Here is a 20,045-nt window from a genome sequence, read left to right as displayed (position 1 = left end):
TTCATCGCAATAAGACTTCTTCTTTAGTAAACATTTTTGAAAAATTGTGCATGTTTAGCGAAAGGAGAGATGTGTTTTCTAGTTATCAATGCTACGTTGTTTTACTACTTAATAGTGTTGAGCTTATATCTGCCGAGATATTAGAGTAACATTTTCATATTTTAATTTTGTGATATTTATTTTGTGTATAACTTTATAATATGTATATATAATTTTGAATTATAATATATGCATAATAGGTATATAATTTTATATATTACTTTGTTATGGTCATGGGGACTCCCAATAAAAGTCTGCCCTGGGCCTCATGCTGTCATAATCAGCCCCTGCCAATTTTTACTTACCCTTTCTGACCTGCATTTCATTTCAAAAGCAAAATTTTTTCTTAACAAATTTCACCTTTGTGCAATATTCTAGGCCACTAAAGTTAATACCTTGGCCACTGGTTTTTAAACAGAATTTTCCTATAAAATGTGGTAAATAATACGGCTGAGGCCTAAAAATTTCTCCAGGGTGCCAAAATTTTACAATTTTTGTCGGACTCAGCATATACATAGGGTCAGTTGGAGCAAAATTAAACACGTTGTAAATAGAAACAAGTAATATTAAATTTTTAAAAAATTGACTATTTTGTATGAGTTCCTTTTTAAATGACTTCAGATTACTTTTGGTGGATTCAGCGGGTTGCATGCGACCAACTTGCCACTGAATGAGTATTACTGGTGAAGAACGTCTTAAGCTGAATATATACATGATAATTATCTACCTATATCAATCTCATGGGGAAATGAACGGGACTCCATTTACCCTCTATAGTCTTTGGGATAAATGTAAACACAATTTCATTCGCTTAAAAGCAGTCATAAAAGGCAAATTGTTCATACCCAGTTATTGTCAGAGAGTATCTTAGATACAATGTGCAATATTTTATATCTCAATTCACCCAAAAGAAGGGAATGGGTCTAAATTTGAAGCATTGAAATACTACGACAATATACGACATTGGGATTAAACTAAAGATTTTTGCACTTGGTGGCGCGCGAACATTTAGAGTTAATACTTAAAATTCAAAACATAACACTTTTCTAGAACGTTGCTTTGCAAAAATGGTTTAGAAACTTCTACAACATGTCTGTTTTATAAGTAAGGCATGCCAATCTTTGAAATCTATTTTTACAGGTCCAGAACCACTATTAGTCTTCTCCACTTTGCAAGAGATTCGTGGCATACATCTCAGGAGCAAGCGCTATTTCTTAATTCAGAAAGCGATTTACAAAGCGGCGGCTGTGGACGCTGATCCGACCGATCAAAGATTGTACTGGGTCGAAATTTCTAACAGATCTTCTATCTACTCGGCGAAATTGGGTGGTAGTGAATTGACTACGATTCTCAGTAGCGGTAAGGATTTTCCTTATTCCTCTGTGAGTTGTCCAGATTTTACTTGTTGTTGCTCATCTTCGATGTCTGACAAGGGCAGACAATATCTATTAATCCATTGACTCGTAGAAAGTAGAGTCTAAGAAGGGGATTGGTGTAAATGTCCTCTCTAGAGAAGCCCAAACATTCAAGTAAGTGCTCAGCAGAAGCCTGATGTGAAAGACACTCGGTGCAATCTGGAAAGACCATTTTTCCTTCAATAAAACTCAGGCACCTGGTGTGCCCACTGACATGTCTGGATAAGGCTGACTGTGAAGCTCTATCAAATTTCAGGTTAAAAGTAAAGCCCGGTACTCTTATATACCAATTATGAACGGGTGAAACCCGCCACTTCTGCAGGATTTGAGATTTTTTCCTGGAATATAGTTCTGAGTAAGTTAGTGAAGGATCAGAAGAGACCGCACACCTGTAACTTTCTTTGGTCAGTGAGTTTTGGCCAAAGAAGTGTGCAACGGGTTAAGTAAAATCACAGGTCAAAGTCTCACTGCTCTGGCCAGTGAAACTTTGGCATCTGATTTTACGTAATCTTTTGCACTCAATTTTCTCCTCTGAAGGGATCGTAACTCTAGAATAACACTCGAATATCTACTTTGAGGAGGCACCGTAACTTTAGCATAACACTCGGATGTCCTTTCTGAGAGAACTTCTTAATTATATCACAACACTCGGATGTCCTCTCTGAGGAGACATCTTAGTTCTATCATAGCACTCAGACATCCAGGAGGCATCTTAAAGCTAGCATAACACTCCGACGTCCTCTCAAAAAAGATTTAGTACTTATAGCACAGATCTCAGATGTCTTTCTAACGAGACATCGTATTGCAATATAAGACTAAGCTGTTCAGGAGACATTGTAATGCTTGCATAACTCTCAGATGTCCAAAAACATCGTAATTCTAGCATAACACTTAGATGTCCAGATGACATCGCAATTCTAGTCCAACACTCAGATGTCCTCTGTGAGGTGATATAGAACTTATCAATGCGCAACTTTTTGAGAAAGGAAAATTGTGTAAAACTAAAAATTGAGCTCAAATTGAATGGATATAAACTAAACGTAAAAAATTGGAAAATTGGGTGAAAAAGAAATCAAGTGCAAAAAGGTTAATAATATACAGAAAGTTTTTCAAATGTTGTTTCAATTTAAATGTTTATGTTACAATTAACCATGAAAATGTTATACTAGTCCCCTTCTTCTTCAATGACGACTTACTGATACCATTTGCCGACTGGTACTTTCGGAAGTTTTTTAACAATGACCCTCACCACAGAAATGTATTCTTTTTCAACTGTACCCCACGATTGCAAACGGGTTTTCTGTAGCGGTTATTAATAAAGAATATTCAAGTTTCTTTTTGAAAATTTCCAAATCCTTTACAGATAGTGCAAATTTCTATCGAAATGTTATCTACTTAGCAGTTTTAGTAACAACATTCCTCATGTAAGTAATGCCTCAAAACATGAGCGTTCTTCTACAGACAATCACTCCATATTTGCCACGGCACAAATAACAGCTAAGATTCTATTTGACATTTTCCTTTCTAACCCTTTGCTATGTAAATTATTATTTCTTGCATATAAATATATTTATATGAGCAGAATTTAGCAGTAAGTTACCGCCCCTAAGCCAGGGCTAAGGCAGCACTACATGCAATATACCAGACAGCCCCGTTATCACATACTGAGACTCTCTTTCCTGTTGGAACTCCTCAGTCAGGAATAGTGAACAACCGAGCAGGAGGCAGATGTCATCTTATTAAAGCTGAGAGTGCCAACAAAAAACAAAAAATGAATTTATCTCACCAGCGAGTGTCCGCAACATGGTGGGGTTCGACTCGTAAATTGAAGGCAAACCTTGGGCATTTAGCAGTACAATACCCCAAAGCCAGGGCTAAGGCCAGAACTACATTCAATATACCAGACAGCAAGGCTATCACATCCTGAGACTGCAGTTTCGTTCTTATTATAACTCCTCAGTCAGGAATAGTAAATAACCGAGCTGGAGGCAGATGTCAACTCATTGGAGCTGAGAGTGGCAACAAACTGGTAGATAAAGTAAAATTATCTCACCAGCGAATGTCCGCAGCAGTTTGTTGGCACTCTCAGATTCAATGAGATGATATCTGCCTCCTCGGTTATTCACTATTCGTGACTGAGACGTTCTAATAAAATCGAAACTGCAATCTCAGGATGTGATAACCGAGCTGTCTGGTATATTGCATGAGCAGAATGTTAAAGAAAAATCCATTTAGCACATATCAGGTGGATTTTTGTTTTTAAAATGTTCTATGTTTTCAATTTATATTTGTAACTCTGTGATTGAAATATTAATTTGTGCCAGTAACAACGACCTAAATATATATCAGCCATATTGAACTACTGAAGCCACACTGGCCAGCAAAGGCATAACGCTTCTACAGGGAAATATGATGAAATTTGATGTGACTTTAGACTTCGACCTTAGACGGTCACGGTAGGCATTAGAGGGTTAAATAAAACTGTCAATGGAAATTAAAATTAATTACGGACAATTTAAAAAACTTGAAATGTGTACATCCTCAACTGAAATTTTTTACTTGAAATGTGAATTTTTTCAGGCCTTCAAATCCCGGAGGACATTGCTGTAGACTACATAGGGAGAAATCTGTACATCACAGACTCTGGACTGAAGCAGGTGCTTGTCTGTAAAATAGATGGAAGTGTGTGTCACGTTCTTCATGGCTCGAACGTAGAGAAACCACGTTCTCTGAAGTTGGATCCGCCTAAGGGGTTAGTTTCGAAACCGGATCACTTAAATGCAAAGAGAGAAGTTTAAGCTAGTTGGTTCTTTTGTTCGTTTAAAGTAAATTTTACATTTTTGGACACGACTCTTAGCCCTTTCTTCCTGTCAGGTCTCTAGAAAGAGATTTTTTTTTTGTAGATGAACACAAATAAGGTCGTAATCGGTCTATATTTGATCGATCGATCGTTTGTATGTGTGTGTGAAAGGCCCATTTTTGATATCATCAATTTATTTTTGAAATTTTCTGTTCTGGGACATAACGAAAGTCTGTTTAGTTCTTGGTACCGAAACGACCCTCCCAAATGGTAAACCATCTCTGTGGTAGGTACGAGGACCCTAGGATGGCAAGCACCTTAAGCTTCTTACTGTCTCTTGACTTTAGATTAGCAGAGCCTGATTATCGCACAGGTCAACTAGGCCTGAGCCTGGGGCCGCATCTTCTTATGGGGCCCCAATTTTTTAAAAATCTTATGCTTAGCATTAAAAAGTTATGCATTGTTGTGAAAATAATAAAAATTAACGATTTATTAATTGAAAACATAGCTATTTTAAATATTGTTAAACATTATTTTACCTTATTTTGTGCTCACTTCACTTACAATGATAGACTAGAGATGGGGGCCTCCGAAGCATTGTGGGCCTTAAGCCTCACTTTTAGTTAGTCGGGTCCTGTAGATTAGGCTACATAAGTCGGTATCTAATACCTTTAAGAATCACTGGAAGACTTAAAGTGCAATCTGAACTGTTAGGAGATTATCGCTATACGGATCAACAACATATATCGTCGCCTCAGAGCAACAGTAAGACATCTAATCTCAGAAATAACAGTAAGATCTCCTACTGTTGTTCTGAGGCGACGATATGTCCTTGATGGGACTCGACTCCGGGACCTCTGTGCAAAAATCATATTCTTTACTTCCAGTGCCACGAGGCGATGTGTCCTTGTTGACACATTGGGGTCTTTCTAGAAGTCCTGATATCTTCTGTACAGGAGTGTCCTTTTCAAATCGTTTTTCCACTACGTTTTCCCATCTAGAGACAATGCTAATTCTAAGTTCTATTTAGACATGTGGAACCAGACTCTTTGCGGAATACAGTTTGAAGACTACTGGATAGAACTCCTCCTTCCGTCCCAAATTATGAACTACGTTTAGGTCTAAAATTTCGTCCCAAATTAATTGATGCATTTGAATACTTTTGTACTAAACATTGAAAATGGTGATTTTACGATTTTATTAAAATTTCGTTCAGAGATTTTAGGGTTAATTAACAATATTTACTAAGGATTCGCACTTTTTAGCCATGCTCCATTTTGTCAGGGGTCTTTCACCAGTAACCACTATCTTCTGGCTAATAAATCACACATTCATTAGAAAGCAAATTGATACTTCGGTATATTGGTCTGGTATAAGCTAAAGCCCTCGATTGCAGCTTAAGCAGCATCGTCTCCGCCATCTTGGGGATAAACGCGGTTGTCTGCTATAATGAAAGAGTGTTTTGCTTCTTTATTGTGGTTTCTTATTCACACGTTAATCCATTGTCAAGGAGCACCACAACCAAGAAGCAAAACACGCTACTTCATTGTAGCAGGCATAGGGAGAAAGCGGTGTTTAAATCAAAACTATCTTCTAGCTAATAAACCATGTATTTATTAGAAAGCAATCTGATTTCTTTGGTATACTGGTCTGGTATAAGCTAAAGCCAGCGACACGTCAGCCATTTTGGGGCTAAATGTTGATTTCTTCATATGTCTGCTAAAATGAAAGAACTTGTTTTGCTTCTTAATTGTAGTTTTTTATTAACTTCATGTTAATCCACAATCGCGAAGCACCACATTCAAGAAGCAAAAGTCGCTACTTCATCATTGCAGACATAGGAAGAAAGCGGCGTTATATAAGCATTCCCTCTTTCCAAGGTAGTCCTTATATGGTACAGTAAAACCTATAAAGTTGACCGCTTTTTTTCAGGTACAGAATAAGTCCTATATCATATAAATCAGTCTCTATAAGTTGACTACTTGTTTAAGTTGACTACTAAAGTAGTGCACCGCAAGTGGTCAACTTACACAGGTTTCACTGAAATGCATAGCACAGCATCCAGAAATCTCTGAAAATTGCTTCAGCAAAATCCTTAAATTATCAGTATCAATAATCAACACGAAAGTTTTCGAATGCGCAACTAATTTGATCAGGAGAGAGTATAGAAGTAAACACTGTAAGTTGGACCACTTGCGGTGCAGTATTTTAGGGCTCAACTTAGACTTACAGGTCAACTTATTGAGGTAGTTACTTATATGATGTCTAACTAATTCTGTACCTGATAAAAGTGGTCAACTTAGACAGGTATTCAATTCATAGAGGTTGTTACATATATGGTGTGGAACTAACTCTGAGCCTGGCAAAAGTGGTCAACTTAGACAGGCATTCAACTTATAGAGGTTGTTACATATATGATGTGGAACTAATTCTGTACTTGAAAAAAGCGGACAACTTAGACAGGTGGTCAATTTACAATTGTGGTCAAATTCACAGGTTTTACTGTATTGATAGTGTTACAATTCATTTGCTTTCAAATCTCCCTGCATCAATTTTAGGATTCTGTACTGGAGTGACTGGGGAAGACAGAAACTGTCGGAATCTACAAAAGTGGCATGGACGGATCGAACAGGACAGCATTGGTTTCGACAAACATTTTCTGGCCGAATGGAATCGCAGTCGATCACACGACTAACCGCCTCTTCTGGACTGACGCCCGATTGCATTCTATAGAATCTATCACTTTGGATGGAAGTGACAGAAAGGTTTATAACATGTTCTTTTTTATTTTTAACTACTGGCACCCGCAGCCGCACGGCTTTGCCCGTAGTAGAAAATTAAAAGGTCTTTTGCTTCACCAGTATTATTTACAAATGATGTGTGATGAATTTCTCGCCAATTGGCTTGCCCATGTTACGGTTCCACGTTATGATAACTTGAAAATTTACTCGTCCATCTTATGATAATTTTGCTCGGGAAAATGTTCTTAAAATTGGAATAGAAAAAGAACCACATCGAATTTTCGAAAAATCGCTTCAATGTGCACACCCACATGCTACAAGCTAACTTTGTGCCAAATTTCATGAAAATTGGCCGTATGGTCTAGGCGCTATGCACGTCACAGAGATCCGGACATCCTCCGGACATCCAGACAGAGAGACTTTCAGCTTTATAATTAGTAAAGATTTCATTTTAGCAATGGCTTAATGGCTAACTTAATATTTATTGCTCTATTCTTGTACCATATTTGACAGCGCTTCTTTTATTCATTAATAGTCATTTCTTTAATTATGTAACTATTTTTTTTCGTTTAATTTATTTTAAAAGCTTCTTTCAATTTTACACATCTGTTTTCCTAGTTCATATGTGTGTTTGTATATCCTTATATATTATTTCTGTAGCCTGTTTTTGGTTTCTACGCCAGATTTTCCTCAATTCTTGATCGATTTCTTTGATTTACGCCTTATTTTAAAGCTTATGGTGCTGGTTACTGACGAAAAATAGACCCACGGTCTAAAAATTGTTTTTTTCAGCCGAAAAAACCTGTTTAAAAGAACCAGAATGAGGTTTTCGGTTAAACTTATAACTTTAATTTGCGCTATGACCGACAGAGCTGAATAGCTTGATTCGCAGAGCGTTTTCTTCGTAACCAGGAGAATGCGTGTTCGGGCCCGCGTCCGGACAATCTGCAACAAAAAATTACAGAAATATCGCGTATTACACGAACCCTTAATTAAGTGAATAACAACTATGAAGGGATAGAATAAGTAAGAAGGAAACGCTCCTTGCTGATATGAAAACTTGAAGTGACTTTGTGCTAAATTACTTCGGAATTGTACGTTTTTCTTTTTAAGCTTTGGCTCTGGTAAGGAAAATTAAAGCATAATGTAAGCGAAAATATAAGTAGCAGGTTCAAGATTTCAGACTACAATAGAATTGTTTTTTGATCAGAAAAAAATAATAAATCGTATATTGAAATATATATTCTTCTAATGAGTTTTTGACTCTTTGTACAAATAAAAAAATTACTACCTCAATTTGAAGGGTAAAATATGTATTTTTTCTTCCTTTTGCAAAAAAACAAATAGCTTATCACATTTTTACTACATTCGAAAAGCTACGCTTAAAAAAGAGCATAGTTTAATTTATTTTGTATTTTAACCGTGATGTTAAATGATGAACACGTGCTGCCATCTAAGTCATAACGGTTCAAGCAGCCTGCGGTAACAAATAGTAAAAAATTTCAAAAATAAAACCATTTTTCTTCAATATCTTATCTTATATATTATTCCCCTCTCATTTTAAAACTTATCAGGCTGGCTAATGACGAAAAATAGACTTACGGTCGAAAAATCAAGTTTTCGAAAACACCTCTTGCTGTTTCAAAACCTTGATGCCTGCAGTTCTTATGATTTTTTTTTTTTTTTTTTTAGTAAAGTTCTAATGCAGTTTTCCAATTTTTTACGTCGTTTTCGGCAAAAAAAAAAAAAAAAAAAAAGCCTGTGTGTGTGTGTGTGTGTGTGTTCATATTTTAATAAAGCTTAAAAGCACCGGACTTAGTTGTTCGGTTAAACTGATAAGTTTTTTCGGTAGAGCGTTCGGCTATAAACTATCTGAACTTCGGGCAAGCTTGGGTTGTCCGACATAATATCAAATTTATATTAGTATTACGCATTACATGTACACATAACATACACACGTAATAAAATAAATGCAGTGGGAATGCTACTTGGTGTTTTGACTCCTTTATGCAGGCTGCAGTTATCATTCGGATAAGTTGACTGTTAATCGAAAGGTGTTTTTTCCCTTTTTTAAGCTTTACACTCAGCATAATGTAAGCATAAAAAAGTATTAGAATTACCTAAAGGAAATCCTTTTTGCGCAGAAAAACATTTTCATTGTATGCTGAAATGTAGATGTTTCTAATAGCAATATTCGACCTTTTGTACAAATGAAAAAATACTACGCCAAATTAAAACTACGATTTTCACCCAATAAACCTTTAATTTTTTATTCGCGCGAATACGATATAAAGCATTAAAATTATTATCAACTTCATTAGCAAGAAATCATTTTCTACTCCTCTGCTTTCTGCTGAAAAAAAAAAAAAAACATTTTGTCTACGTTCGAAAAATTACACTTAAAAAACGGACTCAATTCAACTGGTTTTGGTTCTGAATTTTAAGTGTTCGATTAAAATAGAAACATGTGCGGGCATTTAAGCCGTAACGGTTAAAGCAACCTTCTATGTGAAATAGTTCAATATTTAAAGATAAAAACACTTATTTTCAATCTAATTTACTACTTCTCTAGAATGTTTGTTTTAATCGCTACGTGAGATCTTCGTCATTCTTTATTCCAATTCCATGCTTTACGAATAATTTTAAATCGTATCATGCTGGTTAATGACAAAACATGGAAGCATGATCGTATTATTATTATTATTTTTTTGGCAAAAAGCTTTTTTGCTGTTTTTTACAACGCATTCCTTCAATGAATAGCTTTCAAAAAGGAAGGCGCACATACTAGGTTTGTTGGGGTGTCGGGTTGTTAATCAGAGTGGCGCCAATTAGAATCCGTGCCAATAAATATCTCTTTAATGTTTCTTTTTTTCCCGTCAGATGCTCACATGGGCAGGACTGTATTTGCCACAACCTGTTTTTTCACATGCACAATTATTGCTTTTTCACGAGTCACTACTCAGCCACACTTTTAATGATATTTATGTTTGCATTGAAAATATGTACGACCAAAAGGTGAGCGATGATCAAATTATCACAACGTTGTATTTAACGAGGTTTTGTTACTGATGTGTTTAAATTACATGCGTTCTCTTCTGCGCTTACTTTTTTTCGGTTCTTCTTCATAATGTTCTGTCTTTGAAAATTTTAAAGAGCGAAATGTCTTATGAAACGATTCGAAGCACAGTGCGGAGTTCCGCACGGGTCGACTAGTGTACATTAATTTTAATCTTACACTTTCCGAGTCAGAGCAACCTGTTCATCGATTTTTTTCCTCTCCAACTTAGCAAAATTTAAGAATTACCCCTTCAGAACAAGTAGTAGATGGCTTCCGGTCACCGTTAGTCTCTAAAATTCAACCATGGTATTAGGTTTTCTCGAGATGTACCAAGTGCAATGAAAGCTGTGGAGCACCTGCTCTGTTGTGTTGCTTTGTCGCATCAGGACATACTGGATAGATCTGATCAGGTGTTGGGAGAAATTAAAGGTGAATTTACTCATCGACCTGATCTGATTTCAGATCAGTGAGGATTAGCAAGAAGAAGTAGAAGTTCTTCTGTGTGAAGTTGAAAAACCCTTCGTCTTACTCGGTAATGCATTCTTGAAACTATACTGGACAATTAAATTTCCTTTTTCTTTTTCCAGACCATCATCAAGGATAGCGTACACCACCCATACTCTCTGACTGTGTTTGAAGACAATTTATACTGGTCAGACTGGAACACGTTTTCTCTGGATTCATGCAATAAATTCACTGGACACAAGATGACGCTAATGGTTCGTGAAAATGGAAAGCATATCATGGGGGTTCATGTTTACCATCCTGTCCTTGCACCAGCAGGTAAGAAACTGTAAATGTTGTTTTTGCAAAACATTGAATATTAGGCGCATTTGAGAACTTCGACAATAGCACTTTGGGCCTGTCATTGTGTTTCTAAGATAGTTAGTTTGAAATGGGAATTGAATCTTTCAAAAGTTAATGCATTCAACAGCAGGCGCTGAAGAGAATTTCGACAATAGAACTTATGCACCAAAAAAGTGGGATATTAAAGATGTAAAGGGTGAGTGTTAGGTGGGCGGCGCCCTTCAAACGGAGGGGTTAAAATTTGGTCATAATATTAAACTTCAACGTCATTATTGCTTAAATGGTCTTTTCTATAAAAAGCGGGATATAGCCTTACAAAACGGAACAGATGGCTGTAGTACTGCCTCCTTCCATTTCAAAGCTTAATTTTGTTTTTTTTTAAAAGCAATTACACGAGAAAGAAAAAGAAAAGAAAAACACGCATTTATTACTGTCGATTTTATTTCTACATGATCGATCGACATTGTCATTTTTCGACCTACTGTTAGTTTTGAAGTGGAGGATCAAGGCCCCCTTTGTTTTGAAAGAGAGGGGGAAGTTGTCCCCCTTGCCCACACGTACGAGCCACCTATGCTAGACCTTGTCATTAAGTTTGTTAGACATTCACTAAGGAGCGGGACTCAGAAAGTTCAAGAATTGAATTGAATATATTCCTCCATAACACATGATCAGTAATAAATAAGGAAACTATTTTGAGTGACATTGATCGACGCAATCTTTTGAGTGACGCGGATTGAGTGAGTGAGACCGGATACTCATCGTAAACAAAAAATAAATAGTAAACAAAATTATATTTACATGAAATACACCGCGAGCTAAGTCAATTCCAGCCGAGGACTGCAGTTTCGTACTTATTAGCACTCATCAGCCCGGCATAGGAGTGACTGAGCTGGAGGTGGAAAACCTGTAAAGGAAGCCAAGAGTGCCAACAAACTGGTAGCTAAGTAAGCTGGCCAGTGCTGATTCTGTATTAGCTACCAGTTTGCTCAATCACTCCTATGCCGGGCTGATGAGTGCTAATAAGCACGAAACTGCAGTCCTCGGCTGGAATTGACGGAGCTGGCGGTGTATTTCATGTATTTTTGCCTTAGCCCTGGCTATAGGGCGGTAACTTACTGAAAATTATAATTATTCTTAATGTGTATGTGTTAGGGACACAATAAATAGGCCATCAAATAAAGAATATAAAGGATCGACTTAAGTTCATCCACAGCTCTTGCAATTTGATCCGTAGCCTATACAAAACGTTTATGAAACTTTGAAAACAAACTTCTTTTTTTATCATCCAGTAATTGTTTGCCTGTCAATCTAGTACTATTGTTTATTATTCCATCTACAATATTATGACATTGTTATTACTCTAAGTTTTTAGTTCCAGTTGGGCAATCCGACGTTATTGGTGCGACAACTTAAACAACTATTGGACTATTACATGAATTTCTTGGTTACTTAATTCTTTATTCTACACTGGTGTGCAAAAATTAAAGACGAAGTCGAAAAATTAGCATATCAGCTGAACGAAGAGGAAGAGCGGACAGAAAGACCAATCAGGAGATTAAGTAAGGTGATGTACGGTAGCACATGCGCAGATATGCAGGCAGACGTAATGGGGGAGTGTCTGAGTAGTATAAAGCATGTTGTCGGTGTAAGATCAGTATTTCTGCAAAGGATTGCACGCCGTATAGCAGTTAAAATCACACCGAGTTGCTGCCTCAGCGAGAAATGGCGAATAATCAATCTGTTAAACGACATCTGGATGCTTTTACCCGAGGTCAAATCATTGGGAAGTTGGAGGAAGGTCGCAGTGTGACAAGTGTGGCTGCAGAGTTCGGAATTGCTCACAGCATCGTTTCACGACTTTGGAGACAATTTCAAACTACAGGAACAGCTATCCGGGGGTTCAGTAGTGGTCGTCCACGAGGAACCACACCCGCAGATGACCGGTATATTGTCTTACAGGCCAGAAGAAACAGGGGGCAGACAGCGGGAGAAATCGCTAGACACACAACACAGGCGACTGGACGACCGATATCGCGTTTTACCGTGGCCAGAAGACTGCACGGTGGTGGTCTGTTTGCATGACGCCCTATACGGTGTGTACCTCTAACGCCTGCCCATCGGAGAAGGCGTTCTCTGTGGTGCCGGGAACACCGGAATTGGAGAGACAATGAATGGGGACGAGTACTCTTTACAGATGAGAGCAGATTCAGCCTGAGTAGCGATTATCATCGCATACTCATCTGGAGAGAGCGGGGAAGCCGCAATCATCCCTCGAACATCATTGAAAGGGACAAGTATGGAGGTCGCGGTGTTCTCGTTTGGGGAGGCATCATGCTTGGTAGTCGTACAGACCTTCACATCTTCGACGCAGGTTCAGTCAACGGGACCCGTTATTGTAACGAGATTCTTCTTCCATATGTGCGTCTTTTTAGAGGCGCTATGGGTCCGCAGTTCCTTTTCATGGACGACAATGCACCATGTCATCGCACAGTAGCTGCCGAACAGCTCTTAGAGAGTGAGGATATTGAACGTATGGATTGGCCGGCACGATCTCCGGATCTCAATCCCATCGAGCATGTATGGGATTTTCTAGGCAGACGCTTGGCAGCTCACATCCTACCACCAGTAACGATTCGGGAGCTTCGATTGGCGCTGCAAGACGAATGGGCAGCAATGCCTCAACAACTCATTGACGCCCTCATTCTCAGCATGGGCAGACGCTATGAAACCTGCCTAGCAGTCGGGGGAGATCATATCCCCTACTAAAGACCGGATGTTTCTTGCTGGACACCCATCATAGGGATGTTTCGGCCTTCAGTCGCATTGCGCTCCATGCTACTTTTTCAATAAAGCTTCTTTTTATCCCTCTGATTTCTCTTTTAGTAAGTGTTGCTTACATTACAAATGTCCTTACGTATTGGGGATCTTACGGTATTAAATGTGTTGATTTGGAAAGCTTTTGTACAAAGTTATATTGAAAAAACCGTCTCGTCCTTAATTTTTGCACTCCAGTGTATGTCTATGTACGGCTTACGTGTGAAATTTTTCTATGAGCAACTGTGTAACTTTTTTAACTCATTAATTTTCAATTCAGTCACGAAACGTAAACGATGGACTGTATGGAATTCCTGGTTATATAATTCTTTCTTCTATGTCTATGTGTGACTTTAGTGTGAAGTTTTCTATAAGCAACTGTGTGACTTTTTCAACTCAATCTCCGATTCAGTCACAAAACTGCATGGAATTCACGTTTCTATGCCTATGTGTTGCTTGTATGTAAAGTTTTCCAGTTGATTTTGTTGCATCTTTTTCCATTCATTAATATCCAATTCAGTCACGCAACGTAAAGATGGATTAATTGTATGGAACTCAAGTTAAAATTCATGCTGCGTTCTATGTCTATGTGTGGCTTCTGTGTGAAGTTTTCCCATGAGCAACTTTGTAACTTTTTTAACGCATTACATTTTAATTCAATCCCAACAAGTGCACTTTTTATTCACACTTAAATGTTCAAATTCTCGAATGCTTGAATATTTCGTTATAGTACTTTGTGTCTATTTTCAGTATAGTAAATGCTCACATTTCGACAAATTTTATTTTCTCTTTCAGCTACAAATCCATGTTGGTCTCACTCATGCAGTCACATGTGCGTTCTGGCTCCTCAAGAAACCTACCATTGTGTCTGCCCTTCCGGTTACAAGCTATCAAACGATAACAGAACATGCATTAGTAAGTAACTTTTAGTCAAAGCTAGTTTAGGGTTTCGGAAGTTAAGTTGGAAATGTTTTAACATTTTAATGTTCTTCTGTAGCTTATGGATGTAAAGTTATCTTGTGTAGAACGAGTTTATATGCAGCAGAAGTTCAAACTTTTTGACATTGAAAAGGAGACTCCTTGGAACCCCGATATATGTTTCTGAAATTTTTTGCAATATTGTACTTTGATTTTCTGTACAATTACTTTGTACACAAACTCTGTTCTCGATAACCCATGTGATTCAAGAAAACTCGGCCACACTTTGTTCGGACAAACAAGCAGCGATAAAATTAAATATTTTAAACCCCCTCCCGACTGAGACTCAACTTAAGAATCAAGAGGAAAAATTGAAAATCCTTTTAAAAGCCTTGTATTATTAAAAATCAATGTCAAGTATTTTATTTGCTATTAAATAGAAACTGGCAACAGATAAAAATTTTAAATCATTGCTTTTAATTTCCTTTCGGCCAACAATGAATTCGGTTATCAATCGCGTGAATAAAGGCTTAGCCGTTATTAAAAGCTGCCTTAAAAAAAGTTTTAATTCGAATTCTATGAAACATGCAAGTTCCAAACACATTTCATCAGACGTGGAAAAAAAATCTCTTCATTTTGGTATTAAATTTTAAAATTTTTGAACTATGTTTCAAATGCAAAAATCGCAAGAGGTTTTTAGAGGTTTTTAATTAATATCTTCGTTAATTAGTGTTATCCAAAGATGCAACTTAGCTAAGAACACTCTCGATCAACTCTCCTTTCGAACAAAAGAATTTTTGTTTTCAAAATAGGTCCGTCTGTTTAGGCGCTAGAGTGCCACAGACACACACACATATACACCGACACGTCAAACTTATAATCCCCTTCCTTTGTGTGTCGGGGGTTAAAAAGCTCTGCGCCCAAAACCTGTTACCCGCCCATTTGCAATTAACCGGGTATTTTCGAACTCCGCCACTTTTCTGTGAATATTTCAACCTCTTTATTTCCACTAAGAGATTTAGCAAAACTGCGTTTACCATATAATAAAGAAGAAAGTAAATAAGTATTGAGAAGTTACAGATCTTTTGCCCTATCCATTTGATACGCTTTGATTGAGTAAATGGGAATATGGGCGATACCAACAGTCTGGCATTAAGTCGAATTTCCGAGACTCGAAATAGCAGGGTTCTCCAACTTTTTTTTACTCAAAGGCCATTTTATGATTTTTTGGAGAGGAGGTTGGCCAACAATCCAACAATATATCTGTTCACATATTCTTTAGCAACCCCCCCCCCCCTCACTCACTCATACGCTCACTATTTTCTTTTTCTTTTCTTTTCTTTTTTTTTAAAGTAAGGGCTTAATAATGGCTTTTGATATTTTCTGACCTTGTTTTCTTTAAAAATGCTTAAAAAGAAGGAATGATATTGTTTCCTACAGTCAAAAGTACTACTTTTAGTTACTAAAGTTGATAGAATAAGCAAAAAAAAAAAAAAAAAAAAACATGGACCCCGAAAATATTTTCATTTTCCCTACAGTTATTTTTTTTAATATTCGATTTTTCAAACAAGGCGTGGTCTTTATGACGTCACAAATGATGAGCTTTGCCGCGTATTTCACTAGGGCGCTGAATGTTTAGGCTTGCTCTCTACCGCGTTTCCACGTTATGATAATTCAGAAGCTAATTAAATATTGCGCTCTACGCTTGCTATCAACCATATCGTTGCTAATATATATATATGAGTAAAGATGCAAATTAAATATTGCGCTCTGCGTTTATGGCAAAAGTGAATGGCAGTTCATCATTTGTGATGTCATACGCAGAAGCGTAAACAATGAAAGCGTGCCCCGATTAAAATTTTTTTTTAAAAGCATTAAACTTTGTCAAATTATTTAAAAATTGTCAGATCCCATGTATTTAAAAATGCTCTTTCAGAAAAAAATACTTTTAAAATTTCAGGAACGACCCCAATTAAAACCGTTTACCCGCCAATGTTCCAAAAATGGAACATCATATTTAAGTGAAAATTTTCCCAAGAAATAATGTTAAAATAAACAAGTTTTTTTTAAACACAGTTTAGTCCTATTTCAAAGTATTTTTTGATTTCCTGCTTGATTGTTTATATGTTTCCAATTATTTATTGCGATTTTTCAAAGATGAGTGTTTTTTTAGCTTTTTGCAACTTTTTCTTATAAAATTTACCGAAAATTGGCTTTTTCAGAAAATGTGATGATATTTATTATAGTTGGGAAAAATACTTCAATGTATGATTTTAAAATGCTTGTAGAAATGTACAATGATATTTCTGAAAGGTGTACCCCTTCAAAATAGCATGTTCAGGGCCTGATTAACGCACGGTCCGGCGGGTCCGCGGACCTGGGCACCACAAATTTAGGGGCACCAAAATAGCCTAGCCTAAATTCACTTACTTCCTTTTTTTTTTTTTTTAAGCTCATTTTACTTTTTTTCAACTTTAAGGGAGAGGAAGCTCAATTTTTTTTTTAAAAAAAATCAGCTTAAAACCTCATAAAGTTAAAAACATTTTGCACAAAGAAGTCGTTGTCCCTTAGCTCTGGAATTTCAAAATAATTACTCGGATGACATAGATGAACATTTTCCAGAAGAATTAACACACTTTCAAATTTTTGCAAAAAGTAATCTTTCTCCTGGAGAATGTTTAAAAAGGATAAGATCTCTAAACATTACACATACATTTCCGAATGTGGATTCAGCCCTGCAGCTTCTTCTTACATGCCTATCAGCAGCTGTTCCAGTGAACGTTCCTTTTCATTTTTGAAAAGAATAAAAAATCATTTGAAAAGCTGCGTTTCTCAGGATAATTTACAGGCGTTTTCCTTATTGACCATTGAAAATTCTGTGACATCAAACATAGATTACAATTATTTGATCGACACATTAGCCTCTGTTAAAGCCAGAAAGAAGCTTTTTTAAAGCTTGATGTCAGAATTAGTAAGATTTTTTTTTTTGCAGTTTTAAACTGTTTTTTGACTCTTTTTCGCCTTCAGAAGCAATTTTAACTGCGATTAGTTAGGTGACTATCAAGTGTTTGGTATTCAAATCCCATATTTCCTTTCAAATGTAGTAATGTTCCTTTAAAATGTAGTTTCTAGTAATTAGGTTTCTAGTATGAAACATTGACTTTAAAATTGCGCGGATTTTCTCATGTGGGGGGGGGGGCACCAACATCTACTCAGGACCTGGGCACCAGTTTGGCTTGATCGGGCCCTGAGCATGTTCCAATTTTGGAACATTGGCGCTTTTAGGGAGTCAAATTTCCAAGAAGTAAATCGTTCGACTTCCAAGGGGAAATTTCATTTTTCGTAATATATGTTTCTTTTTTTTCTCATTTTGAATGTACTCTGATGTAGATGTTGGCAAAACCAAGTAAGTTTATATCTTGAAAGGATATGACGTTTCGTTAGCAAAGAAAACAATAACAGTCTTCTGTTTGACTGACTATATGGCTCCGAATCCACACCTGCTCGGACAGCTACATTGTCACGTGATAATAAAAAATAATATTAGTGAGCGCTTTATTCTTCATATTTTAAATGCAGTTCAATAATTCGCTAGCTTTGTTTTCGAGCGAAACGAAATTCTGTTTGACGTATACCAACTGTTCATAAATGTTAAAAAATGTCTACAAGATTTCTTACTGTGGAACAAGCTGTGGCTTATTTAGAGACATTGTCAGATTCGGATTTGTCAGATGTAGATATATGCCAATTACCCCCTGATGAACTAGGCAATATCACTGAGGAAGAATAGATGTTGACAGAGATGAAATCCTACAATTTTTTGGTTTGTTGCTATTGAGTGGGTACCATTCTGTTCCTTCTGAAGATATGTATTGGAGCAGTGCAGAAGATACATCTGTGCCAATTGTATCAACAGTTATGCCTCAAAATCGTTTTCGAAAAATAAAAAACAACTTTCATTTGATGGACAACCATGAATTAAAACAAAATGACAAACTAAGAAACGTTTTCCCTATTTACGAAGAATTGTGTAAAAACCCTCAACAATTTGGTGTATTTTATGAAAAATTGAGCATAGATGAATCTATGGTTCCCTACTACGGTCGGCATTCATGTAAAATGTTTATTAGATGAAAACCAATAAGATTCGGCTTCAAAATTTGGATGCTGTGCTCTTCAAGTGGATATCCATATTCCATGGAGATCTATTCAGGCAAAAAAGAAGGATCCCCTGATGTGCAATTAGGATCCAGAGTTGTAAATGATCTATTATCAGTTTTGACTGACACGTCTAAGCATGAAGTATACTTTGATAACTTTTTTACATCATATGATTTAATTTCTCAACTATCAAAAAAAACTGTACGAGCAACAGGAACAATTCGTGAAAACCGAACTGGCCATTGTCCACTGAAATCCAAAAAAGCCCTTTCTAAAGAAGATCGAGGAAATTTTGACTATCGATCTGATGGATCAGTGTACATGTGCAGCTGGAATAATAATGCAGTGGTTGCAGTAGCATCTAATTGTTATACACATGAGCCACTTGCATCTGTAAAATGTTACTCAAATGCGCAGAAATGCAAGATAGATGTGCCACAACCTCATCTTATCAAGAGATACAATGAAGGGGGGGGGGACGTCTTGGATAAACTTTTTGGGAGCTACAGACCTCATTTGAGGAGTAAAAAATGGTGGTGGAATCTTTTTAGTAATGCTCTGAATATTTCAGTTGTAGCTAGTTGGTTACTTCATTGTGAGTTACACGAAGTCAAGATGAAGCATTTAGAGTTCTGAAGAGAAATAACAACTGTCCTCCTAAGAAGAAAAGTACGAGTAGAAAGTCATCCAGGGCCTCGTTGTCCTTTACATAAACGATCAAGAATGTCTGACAGACATTATATTGTATCTGCATCCCAAGGACGTTGCGCGGCGTGCAAAAAAATACGACTAAGAAATGTTTCCATTGCGAGAAACGACTTCACCAGCAATGCTTCCTTTCATATCATGGGCATTAGATATTTCTGTATTGGATTTTCTGAATTCTGATATGTACATAAATGCAATTTAAAATATTACTTTTTCCGCAATAAAGTATGCTAAGACAAAAACCGCATTCAAAACTCTTAGTTTAAAAAAATTCTCTTAAAAAAAAAAAACTTCATGCAAAGCGCCAATGTTCCAAAAATGGAACACACTGAAAAACATAGTAAAAAAATTTTTTCTGGAAATTTTATTTTATTTCTGTATTTACTAGACATAAATAGACATAATTTCAAAGAATTACTCAAATTTGATCATCCGTCAATAGTTCGGCGGTTAAACGGTTAACAAAAACCAATTTCGCCAGTTTGTAAGCTTCTCGCGGGCCAGAAAAAATCTGTTTGCGGGCTAAATGTGGCCCTCAAACAGCACAGGTTGGCGTGGTAGTAGGTTGGAGAATGCTGCTCTTC

At 36.8% G+C, this 20,045-nt stretch overlaps 1 protein-coding gene across 1 annotated transcript in view; it reads left to right on the top strand.

Annotated features, from left to right (window-relative positions):
• LOC129227906 (low-density lipoprotein receptor-related protein 2-like) overlaps positions 1-20,045 on the top strand; it is a 146,766-nt gene that overhangs the window by 61,604 nt on the left and 65,117 nt on the right. The window contains 6 exon segments of the mRNA XM_054862527.1: positions 1,180-1,398; positions 4,035-4,206; positions 6,813-6,840; positions 6,843-7,019; positions 10,641-10,836; positions 14,470-14,589. Coding sequence (XP_054718502.1) covers positions 1,180-1,398; positions 4,035-4,206; positions 6,813-6,840; positions 6,843-7,019; positions 10,641-10,836; positions 14,470-14,589 — 912 coding nt within the window.

This window comes from Uloborus diversus, chromosome 8 (assembly GCF_026930045.1).
Source record: "Uloborus diversus isolate 005 chromosome 8, Udiv.v.3.1, whole genome shotgun sequence".
In the NCBI taxonomy this organism is placed as follows: Eukaryota; Metazoa; Arthropoda; class Arachnida; order Araneae; family Uloboridae; genus Uloborus; species Uloborus diversus.
Note: the sequence above shows the minus strand (reverse complement) of the source record. Positions and strands in the feature narration are given on the sequence as shown.